The sequence below is a fragment of the Colobus angolensis genome, unplaced genomic scaffold (genome assembly GCF_000951035.1).
Source record: "Colobus angolensis palliatus isolate OR3802 unplaced genomic scaffold, Cang.pa_1.0 Scaffold147, whole genome shotgun sequence".
In the NCBI taxonomy this organism is placed as follows: domain Eukaryota; kingdom Metazoa; phylum Chordata; class Mammalia; order Primates; family Cercopithecidae; genus Colobus; species Colobus angolensis.
The window spans coordinates 3,664,215-3,676,801 of NW_012114566.1; the positions used below are offsets into that span (position 1 = coordinate 3,664,215).

The following is a 12,587-nucleotide window of genomic DNA, read 5'->3' on the forward strand; positions in this document are numbered from 1 at the left end:
TTTTAGTCTACCTCTGCTTTTATTTTCTCATATTTTCTCATCTCAATCAAGTTCTGATTCATTCTGCACCCAAAAACCAGATTGATCCTCCTAAAATATCACTTAGTTCACATTATTCTTTGACTCGAAAGCATTTTCTTTTATTCCTTTGGGATTTTTTCTAAACTCCTTCACTTACTTTCCAGGCCCTTTATTTTAGCGCCTTTCACTTTCCGCTCTCTTCTGCCATTATTACTTTCAAAGGAAACCTCCAGTAGCTTTCTATTTAGGTCCCCCACATTGTCTTTCTAGAGATTGTGCTTTTCTGTTTTTCTCATGGAATTTCTGGTTGCAGAAACGTCTCCTCTCCCTCTTTAACATTTCTCCATTAAGATCTAGCCCAAATACCATAGCCCGCCCAAGGAGTTCTCTGAGTATACCCACATAAAGATATCTCTTGCTTTCTGTGAATACCCATTACATATTGCTCATATATTTCTTTAAGACAGCTTTGAACTTACTAATTAAATGCTGCAATGCCTTTAAACTTTTTGTGTGCTTATATCATCTCTAAAGGTAGATTATGAACCTCTTGAAGGCAGAAGTCATTCCCAAAAATTCCTTTTATCTCCTGAGATATAGCTACCATGATGTCCTTCATAAAATAAGCACACAATTAATGTTCCTCAAATCATGTATTTCTAAAATATTCAAGAAGTAAGCAGACTTTATATATGAGGAAACAGGTCCAGAATCATTTGTTAACATGCCTAAAAATGACTGGCAGCCAGTGAAGACCTGGTTTGATTTATTATTTGCAATGTTTTCTACTGATACCAAAGTTAACATTGTTTTGTTACTAGATTACTTGTTCCTAAGCCAAATAATTTATAAAATACATTGATATTATTAAAATGTACATATATCTGTTTGCATGTATATAACTTTATATATGTACCTATAAATAAAAATAGGTATAAATGTATTAAGTCTCTCTGGAGATACTGATATTCCAAGGGCAACTCTAGAAAACTTCATTTCAGTGATGTGTAAAGTAAAAAATAAAATGCAAGAATTGTGATGACAACGTGGATATTGATATTTTTCATGCATTTTGAGTGACATGATCAATAGTCTAATGAAAACCAACTGTTATGAAAGTCTCTGAAATCCTATTAAATTTTGTGTTCTGCCATACAGCACTGTAAACATATCAGTGTAAACTGACATTTCCCAGAAGATGGATAATAGTTCAATTTTAATCCTGATAATATTTAGAGTATAAGAGATGACAGCAAGTGCCATTTTATAATGAAGGTTTTAATACACTGGTATATGAAAACAGAGAAACAATGTTACTGAAGACATAACATTAAAAAATATGTTTGAACCAACCAGAAGAACTTGAGTTCTGGTTAAAACCAGTCTGACACACACTGGATTTATCCTTTTAAAGTGCTTTATCTCTGAGTAGTTTGATGTTAATGTCACAGTGTCACTTACCATCTTTCAGGATGGTTTCTCGTTCTGTGCCATCTATCTTCTGCCGGCCAATTAGGAAACTGGTGGTGTCAGCAAAGTAGATGTAATTGGTTTCTGCATGAAAATCTAAAGCACGAGGGTTTACCAGATTTTCTATGGGGATCATGTATTCATCAGCTATCTTGGTATTCAAGTCCATTCCTCTAACAATTCCTGGGCGTCCTTTCCCATAAAAGAGGAACAACTCATTCTTTGGTCCTGCAGAGGAAAGATTACAAATATAAACAACTGATGCTGCTTAATCTTCTTTACACTGCATAATGCCACTGTTTAATTAACTGGCACAATTAGCGCTTTTTAAATTCAATGCTAAAAATTAAACTCTAAAATATGCCAAATGTATCTTGTAGTTTTGATGCAAGAAGGCCAGCTAATTGCATTACTTTAATTAAAACAGAAATTACTTCTGTGAATGGGTTGTAGGTAGTTAATTATCCTTTTTTGTGTAACTGTCTGGATAGCAAAAACATGACAGATCATTAGATAACTTGTAACTTGTAAAATAGGCATTTATTAAAACATCCGGCACATTTAATTTTATAATGCATTACAATCTATCTAGCATTTTCTGTCGATACTAACTGTCCCATTTATTATATTTGACAAGGCTAAAATCTTCAGAAAATTTAAGACACACCAACCCCAAGTTTGCATCTACAAATTGTCGGAGGCAAACAAAGAATCATATAGTATCATTAACTTGCTTGTGAATATATTACAGTTGCCCAAACATGTGGCTTATTCTTTTTAGAAATAAAATTAAATACCAGTTATAGCATCCCTTTTTCTTCAAATTTTAATTAGAATGTTAGAGGCTGATGCTGTCTGACAGTAACTCTGATGAACAACACAGGCCTTATCAAAAACAAAAGAAAAACGAAAACCCCAAACAAAAAACTGTCTCTTGAGTTTAAAATGTCAGCATCAAAGTAGCTCTTTCTATAGAGTGAATTCCCTGTTTTGGACTTCTATATAAAAATATACACAAGATTCTCCAATTACCGGGGCATCTTATGCTTTGTTTACTGTATATAATTTTAAAGGAAATAATTTTTATATAAAAGGAAAAACATACTGAGCTTTATTAATAAAACTGAAGATACAAAAGACTCAGCTGTATTTGGATAACCACACAATAATTGATATTCATAATAAAGTAAAATAATATTAAAATTTGGAAAATAATAAAAATAAGCAATTATTTATACACCTAAAAATACAAAGTATATTAACAGTTATATTTATTTTCTTGTGTTTTTTAAATTAGTGTAATTGAGTATTAAATATATATAAAATAATGTTGATAACTTTAAAAAAAAAATTTACTTAAAGTTCTGGGATACATATGCAGAGTATGCGGGTTTGTTACATAGATAGTATCCATGTGCCATGGTGGTTTGCTGCACCCATCAACCGGTCATCTAGGTTTTAAGTCCCACATGCATCTGGCATTTGTCCTAATGCTCTCCCTCCCCTTGCCCCTCATCCCTGACAGGCCCTGTTGTGTGTTGTTCCCCTCCCTGTGTCTACGTGTTCTCATTGTTCAACTCCCACTTATAAGTGAGAACATGCAGGGTTTGGTTACACCTTACACCTTATACAAAAATTAACTCAAGATGGATTAAAGACTTAAATGTAAACCAAAACCATAAAAATCCTAGAAGAAAAACTAGGGAATACCATTCATGACATAGACATGGACAACGACTTCATGACTAAAACACCAACAGGAATTGCAACAAAAGCCAAAGTTGACAAATGGGATCTAACTAAACCAAAGAGCTTCTGCACAGCAAAAGATACTAGCATCAGAATGAAGGGGCAACCTACAGAATGAGAGAAAAGTTTTGCAATCTACCCATTTGACAAAGGACTAATAATCAGAATCTACAAGGAACTTAAACACATTCACAAGAAAACAAAAAAATCAAAAAGTGAGCAAGGGATATGAACAGACACTTCTCAAAAGAAGACATTTATATGGCCAACAAACACGAATAAAAGCTCAACATCACTGGCCATTAGAGAAATGCAGATCAAAACCACAATGGGATACCATTTCACACCAGTCAAAATGGCAATGATTAAAAAGCCAGGAAACAACAGATACTGGCAAGGCTGTGGAGAAATAGAAACACTTTTACACTGTTGGCGGGAATGTAAATTAGTTCAACCATTCTGAAAATAGTTCAACCATTCTGAATCGCCACAGTGTGGCGATTCCTCAACCACATAAAATCAGAAATAGCATTTTACTCAGCAATCCCATAACTGGGTATATACCCAAAGGATTATAAATCATTATACTATAAAGATACATGCACATGTATGTTTACTGCAGCACTATTTAAAGAGCAAAGACCTGGAACCAACACAAATGCCCATCAATGAGAGACTGGATAAAGAAAATGTGGCACATATACACCATGGAATCCTATGCAGCCATAAAAAAGAATGAGATCATGTCCTTTGCAGGGATATGGATCAAGGTGCAAGCCATCATTCTCAGCAAACTAGCACAGGAACTGATAACATATTTTAATATATAAATAATAAAAATAAAACAAATCCCAGGTACCTAGCACAAACGTGAGGAATATTTCCAGTACACTGGAAGACATAAATGTGCCCAAACCCACTCTCCTCCAACTCAGAAAGAGCCGATATCCTGATTATTGCGTTTATTATGTATTTTTAAGAGTTTTAACACATACGTGGTGTATTTCCCAGCAGCAGATTGTTTAATTCTGCATGTTTGAATTGCATGTGTGAATCTTGTGATTAAACTTATTTTTTATTATACCCTTGATATTCATCCATTCTTCTTGTAATCAGAGTTCACTCATTTTCACTGCTGTATAGCATTCCTTTGTATGACTATTTCATATTTAATGTATGTAGGTACTTTTTCAATGTATATTTACTTATATCAAAGTAGACAATTTTATATTCTGCTGTAATTAATTTTAGAATTAAGATTATTATCTATACTGAACCATTATCTTCAGCCAAGCCTTGTTTCTCGTTGACACATAATAATTTACCAACTAATTTTCCAAATAGTTTTCTGTTTTCATTATTATAATAATGATATAAGAATTTTTTTTTTCAATTTAGCATTTCACACATTTTCTTAGATGAAATTACAGAGCAAAGTACATTAACATCCTTGTCTTCATTGCCCTCATAGCCTTGCAGTGTCTACCTGATGTCAAGGGCATTTTCTTTTAAAATAATACTTTATGTTATTTTAAAGTATATTGATACATTTGAAAATCATTAACATTTTAAAGTATTTTCTATCCACATTAGATACATATATACTTCTATATTTTTCAAAAACTGGGATATTGTATATAAATTCTTTTCACTGTAATGACTTTTTGTCAAGTCATTGAAAAGTCTTCAAAAACATTTCTTTCAATGGCAGCATGAGATTCCTTACTAGAGAAGTAACATAATATAGTTAGCTGTTTACCTATTGTTGGATAGCTATATTGTTTCTCAGTTGCTGTTATTATAAATACATTTAATTTCCTTAATCAAAAGTAAAGAAGTATAACTTGTTTAATTATATTGTCAGTTTTATGATCATTATACTTATTAGCAAATGTCTCACCAATTGTGATACTAATTTCTAATTATATTAGCAATACATAGGAATCCTGGTTTTATAGCACCCATTTTGCTAAAATCTCAGCTCATTGCAACCTTTGCCTCCTGGGCTTAAGTTATCCTCCTACTTCAGCCTCTGAAGTAGGTGGGACTACATGAGTGTGCCACCATGCCTGTCTAATGTTTATAGATTTTTAGAGACCAGATTTTGTAATGTTGCCCAGGCTCTTATTGAAATCCTGTGCTCACGTGATGCACCTGCCTCAACCTCCCAAAGTGCTGAAATCACAGGCCTCTGCCACAATGCTCGCCCTTGTTTTTACTTCTAATGGATGTCTTAATTGGTAATTGGTAAACCTAGTACTTCATTGATGTAATATGTGTGATTGTTTATGTGTGTATATACGTATGTATGTTTTAAATAAGAATAGTAATGATTTTCCCCATTATTTTCATTGGTCATTTCCTAGGTATTCTTTAATACCTACTTAAGTTTCTTGTAGTGTGTCTTCTTGTACTATAGACAATTGAATACTAAAAAATACATTTCACAGACACACATATAGCCAAAGGTAGTGGATTTTATTTGACTATCTAAAATGAGATATGCTAGCTCAAGTTTAGAACATGGAAGTGAGGCAAAGGTCCCCTTTTTGCCGCTTCTGCTGGTATGAATCCAAGGGAGACATTGAATTTTTCCACAGCAGGCTTCTTCCATTCCGTATCAAGACGTGAGGAACAGGGTGTTTCTCCTCTCCTCCTCTTTTTTATTTTTTTCCAGTTACGGGCTATCAGATGTAACTTAACTCTGCATCTGATAGTTTTGGTGCCAGCTTTCTAATCCCTGGATCTCAGCTAAATGGTATGTTTTTAAAGTTAACATCTTCATTTATGGCTTCCTGATGCTCTAGCTTCTGAGTATGGTAGAGGTTCCAGCTTTCAGCTGGAATGTTTGGGGGGGACGTTCCAAAGACCCAGTCTAGAAGCTACTGGTCCAGGTTTTTAAATGATTTTGTAGGCACCTATTTGCATTAAATCTCTTGTTGCTCCAAATAGCTGGAATTATTTTTGATGAGTATTAATGTACTCCAGGTGATATACTACATTAGGGATGACTGAATAATATGCAATTCTGATCTTATGTTTTTCCTCCAATGTGTGTATGTATGTATGCACATATGCCTGTGTGTGTATATATATATGTGTGTATGTGATTATATCTCCCAAGTGGCATACAGATCAATTTTAAAATCACGCACTACATATACACACATGCACCCACATACAAAACTTCTTTTATCGTGAGGCTCCAAACTCAGTACCCTCAATTATCCAGAAGGTCTAGGAACATGAGACCTGTTACCGTCACACTTCCAGTACTTAATACAAAATCAGGAATACAAATAAAAAATATAAACAAAGTACAAAATACATACATATTAACATAGTTTAGCCTCTTTGATTCTTCATTTTAAACTATATATTCTATTAGTAGCTCTAACCATTTAGACTTAAAATTCTAACACATTTAGAGATCTAATTTCACAGTCCTCAGTAAGCACATGACCAGAGAGTGGAAGAGATAACAGGATTGTGACCAGAGAGAGAAGACTGACAGAAATAAAAAGCTGTCACTATGACAAAGGTACAGACAAACTAGACACTGTAAAAAGCAATCATCATAAAATTAAAAATCATGGGGTCTGGGGAACATTTAAAGACCAACAGTCCCCAGCAGGATCATTTCAATCAGGACCATTCTACTATACCTGAATATCAAGACCCCAGGAAAAGACCTTAACCAATTATTGTGCAAAATACTCAGTTGCGAGAGTAATTTTTAAAATCCTTATTACCATATTTAAATTAAAATAAATTATTCTGGCCTATTTAAAAAATAAATCAGAGATATATCTTATCTAAGAGATTAGAAAACTTTTCGATAAAATCATTAAAATTTTTTTGATAAAATTGTTAAATGTTTGATCTCTAATTAGCATAGCTTCAGTTACCTGAAAAATTAAATCATGAAAAATTAAATCATGAAGTGATTTCACTCCCCAGTGATGCTAGATAAAATGAAGCCTAGATGAAATGATTTTTTGACAGAAATCTATACCTGGATTTCTGTCAAAACAAGCAACACACCTATTATGAGGAGTAGCATATTGGTTCAAATAAGAGGAAATCTGATCGACTCATCATTCCAGCTCATTAGCTCAAATACATTCTTTAGGGAATTAAGGGAAGCATCTTCCTAAAAATCTTCCCCAACATATGTTTCCCTAAAAATCAATAAATTTAGTGACTCTACAGCCTGGTTAGTTTCTAGTTCACATTATCACAACAGAAAAATACTTATTTTGAGAAAAATGAACAGTATATATTTGCAGGCAAACTTCACCTGTTGAAGTCTCATGTTATGACTGATGTTGATGCTGCTAATTAATACTTAAAATCCTATTATGGGGGGGTAGCTGCTGGCAAAATGTTTTATTTTAACAACATACTTTTGCATGACCTGCCGTCGCTTCCCAAGTTGAAGCCAGTCCTGCAGCGACAGGTCCGAGTTTTGTAACTGCTGCTGAGTAGACAGATGTGTGAACAGCCCCCTGGCATTCCATATGGATCGACTTCACATGCATGGCTTCTGACTACAACAAATAAAAAACAGCATGTGTGAAATTCAGGTTCAAAGAAAAGATAACTATGTGCATCAGTATGTCAAAATTTCTATAGTGTAAAAACAGGGAATCTTAGCAAAATTTTGTATACTCAACTATTTAGCACCATAATCAAATGCAAAAGAGTTAAAACCCATAGAAGAAGAGATTGGGATTTAACAAAATCCTCCTAAGTGGGCATTTAAAAAAACAATTCTAAGAAATAAAATGCGTTCATATTAATTTAAACTCTTCACCGGTGAGCAAAATAAAAGTAACATGAATTTTTGGTACATGCTTCTCATCCTTTTTTAAAATACCAATTTCTAAAATGAATACAAAGATCCATAAAAACAATCCCAGGTTAGGTAGTTAAGTGGAGAAAGGATTTACTTTGAAATGATTCATCATATAGGCAACTAAACTAGAAGAAATGCGATTCTGTGATTGTATTCTGTTGAGAAGTGCTGTGGCAAAATATTTTTAAAATTTTTAAGTCTATTGTCATTTTGAGACTCTTACCACAAAATAAAATATGTATGTGTGTATGTATGTGTGTGTGTGTGTGTGTAGTTGTCAAACGGTGGAGGCTGAGTATATGTACAGAAATTGAGGAGTAGAAGAATATTTTATGAGCATAAAACCTAGTAAACTAAAAAGGTAAGAAAAGTATTATATAGAGAGGATGAGAAAAGAAAGATGGATCAAAGTGAAAAGAAATAATAGAAATAATGTAAGATTTTATGTATTATTGTAATTATGTTTCTTTTTTTCAAAGAAATGTTTAATTACTTAATGCTGATACAGTATTTTTTCATTTAAAATGAGACAAATCCTTTGTGCCTTTTGAGGTTTCCTTTTAAGCTACATTCCTGTATTATCTATTTAAAGGATAACTTTTTAAAAATAAAAATAAAATAATAATTTAACAACTGTACACACAGGGACAAGCCATAAGCTGCACCAACTGGATCCCAGATCCTCTTTCCCCAAGGGCAGCCCACTCTTCGTTCTTAATTATGTTTCTTTTAGATCACCCACTTGTTTGAAATGGTGATGAATACCATGGAAATATTCTCTTCATAATAAAACTACTATGCTTTTAATAATTATGCCTATTCTCTTTGTATTATTCATTCTCTAAGTGGGAATATAAGTGAAATGCAATTTTAACTATTTTTTCCCTGCCGAGTGTTATTTTTATTTTCTAACCTCTCTCCACTTATATAACAGATCACATCTCCTCTCAACTAATCACCAACTCTCCACTTTCTCACTCTCATCAACACTTTTGCTTTTTCCATTGCATCATGCCCATCAACACACAAATGTACCATTATTTCTACATCTAATAAAATAATCTTTTAACCCAAATTCCCACAATGATCCTTCCTTCAACTAGCTCTTCATTTCTCTCCTCTAACTTACATCCACACTATGCAAAGCTACAATGATCATTTTCTACAATTCTTTTCCTTCCTCTCTCAAACCCATTCTACTCATGTATTCACTTTATCCTGAAACTGCCCTTGTCACATCCCAATGAGCTTCGTGCTACTAAATCCAATGGTCAACTGGATTTTAAGAAGCTTCATCTCAGTCTCCTCTTTTGGTTTTTCCTATTCTTTATGACTTATTGCTGGAGCATACCAGTGTACATTACTTGGAATGCTTACTTCTCTATTTGTATTTACTGCCTTCACGTTCACATCCATAGTCATGGCTTTAAATGTCACCTGTCAATGACTCCCAAATTGGTATCTCGAGCCTGGACTTCCCCCTTCAACTCCAGAGTTGTATATTTAAATATTTTCACTTTAATTTATAATAAACATTTAAAGTAACTCATGAAAATTACATTTACTATCTTGGTCCTAAATTCACTCCAAGCTTAGTTTTCCCATCTAAAAAATAACTAAATTATTCCAACTGCTCTAGCTAGACCATTGGCATTATCCTTGATTCTCTTTTTATTTATACTCCACATCTAATGTATCAGCAAATCCTATTGGCTCTATATTTGCCTATATTCTGAATTTCCCTATTCTCCCCACTTTCACTGCTGCCATCTTGATCTAATCCACCATCCTCTGTAATTTCCCACCCTTCTCCTCCCCACTATCTATTATAAACAGAGTAGCCATATTGGTTCCTTTTTTTTTTTTTTTTTTTTTGACAGAGTCTCGCTCTGTAGCCCAGGCTGGAGTGCAGTGGCCGGATCTCAGCTCACTGCAAGTCCACCTCCCGGGTTCACGCCATTCTCCTGCCTCAGCCTCCCGAGTAGCTGGGACTACAGGCGTCCGCCACCATGCCAAGCTAATTTTTTGAATTTTCAGTAGAGACAGGGTTTCACCGTGTTGGCCAGGATGGTCTTGATCTCCTGACCTCATGATCCACCCCTCGCAGCCTCCCAAAGTGCTGAGATTACAGGCGTGAGCCACCGCGCCCAGCCGCCATATTGGTTTTTTAAAAACGTAAGTCATACCGTGAGATTTTTCTGTTTAATGGTTTCTAAGGACTTCCCATCTCACTAAAAGTATAAGGAAAAGTTTTTTATAATAGTCTACAGAGCCCTACTTGTTATGATCCTCCTTTGTTTCCCAGCCTCATTTCCTACTTCTCTTTTCTTCGTTCATTCTGCTCTAGACACACAGGTATTCTTGTCACTCCCTGAACAGTCTAGACATGTTCTTTCCTCATGGCTTTTGTGCTTGCTCATCCCACCACCTTCAGTGTTTTTGCCCAGATATCTCTGGTATGGTTTGGCTGTGTCCCCATCCAAATCTCATCTTGAATTCCCATGTGTTGTGGGAGGGACCCAGTAGGAGGTAATGGAATCATGGAGGCAGGTCTTTCCCATGCTGTTCTTGTGATAGTAAATAAGTCTCCTGAGATCTGATGGTTTTAAAAAGTGGGGTTTCCCGGCACAAGCTCTCTGCCTGCTGCCATCCACATAAGATGGGACTTGCTTCTCCTTGCCTTCTGCCATGATTGTGAGGCTTCCCCAGCCATGTGGAACTGTAAGCCCAATTAAATCTCTTTCTTTTGTAAATTGCTCAGTCTTGAGTATGTCTTTATCAGCAACGTGAAAATGGACTAATACAATCCCCATGCCTTTCTCCTTCGAAAACCTCAAGTCATCATTTAATGTCATCTTTTCAATGGAACTTCTTTTGACTATTCCATATAAAATTGAAGACTGCTCCCATTTCTAACACTCTTTATCCTCCTTACCTTCTTTATTTTCTCTATAGCACTTATTATCTTCTAATATAATACGTAATTTACTTAGTTATTCTGTATTATAGCTTCTCCGCTGGAGTGCAAACTCATAAAGACAAGACTCTTCTGTCTGTTTTATTCACTTCTGTATTCACAGTATACATAGAATAGTTCTTGGAACATAGTAGATTGTCCATGAAAAATTAATGAATGAATAAATACTAATATTAAACTCTAATAAGGCTATCTACAGAATTTTATATTTGAATCTGTTCTAAACATATTTGTGACAATGTACAGCCATGATTAGATATACGTTAATGCTTAGATAATTCTAGGCTAGTTTTGATTTGAAATATAAGTATAGAATATAATAAAAAATTTGCTGGTGGTTTTTGGTATTTTCTTATTTTATATATGACTGAACCTAAATTGTATTGATGAACAGCATCACTAATCTCCTGTAAAAAACAATTGGTTTGTTTTTCTGAGAAAAACTGCAGCCTTCTCATTGAAAATTACTTTTTAATGAATATGTGTTAAAGAGCAATTGGAATGTTAAGTTGGGAGAGCCCAATGACTATAGTAAACACTGGAGAGATACTGCAAGGCAGTCACCTGATTTTAAATTTGTCTACCAAAATGATATTAAAAAATAAAAAAATAAAAAAAAACCTTAGCATCTGGGTTTCCTGTCTATATACATCACGACTGAAAGGCCCTTCCTGAATCTAAATCTAGCTATCGTTTCAATTCTATCGTAGAAACGATTCACTAGGAACTGACCAATTTGTCATTTAGACTTGTGACGGGAGCTCTATTCCATCTAACAAGCAGACATGCCCACTTTCGCTGTCAAAGCAGAGAATTTATGACTCACTCACTTCAACACCATACAAAAGCACAGGACTATATCCCCATTCAATCTACCATTAGGAAGGTTAGAAAGAAGTCTTCCCACTTACCTGTCGGTTGAGTTCTTTTCTGATAAATTCGGATTCCCCGAGCATTCTCCATTTTAATTAATGAGTGAATATCAGTGCCATTAAATCGATTTATCCTTATGATATTGTAGTTATCAGAATTGGTCGCATACAAATAATCTTCGAACACAGTTATACCATAAAGATGTCTGACCTATAAAGAGGGCAAAACATAACTATGATTTTTAATTATGTAGCTTTCACTTTGAAAGAAAAGCTGATTGCTATTTACTAGTATGGAAAATGGCTACAGCAGGAGAACCACAAGGATGTTATTTACTTTTTCTCAAGGAGTTCAACATTTTACTGATTAAAACTTTTTTTTTGCCGGGCGCGGTGGCTCACGCCTGTAATCCTAGCACTTTGGGAGGCTGAGGCGGGCGGATCATAAGGTCAGGATATCGAGACCACCCTAGCTAACATGGTGAAACCCCGTCTCTACTAAAAGTACAAAAAATTAGCTGAGTGTGGTGGCGGGCCCCTGTAGTCCCAGCTACTCGGGAGACTGAGGCAGGAGAATGACGTGAACCCGGGAGGCGGAGCTTGCAGTGAGCTGAGATCCGGCCACTGCACTCTAGCCCGG

At 34.8% G+C, this 12,587-nt stretch overlaps 1 protein-coding gene across 1 annotated transcript in view; it reads right to left on the minus strand.

Annotated features, from left to right (window-relative positions):
- The window catches only part of LRP1B (low density lipoprotein receptor-related protein 1B), a 1,318,888-nt gene that overhangs the window by 868,262 nt on the left and 438,039 nt on the right, over positions 1-12,587 (minus strand). The window contains exons 8-10 of the mRNA XM_011935709.1: positions 11,987-12,158; positions 7,647-7,790; positions 1,483-1,719 (exon numbers count right to left, since the gene is read on the minus strand). Coding sequence (XP_011791099.1) covers positions 1,483-1,719; positions 7,647-7,790; positions 11,987-12,158 — 553 coding nt within the window. The remainder of the gene's footprint in view (positions 1-1,482; positions 1,720-7,646; positions 7,791-11,986; positions 12,159-12,587) is intronic.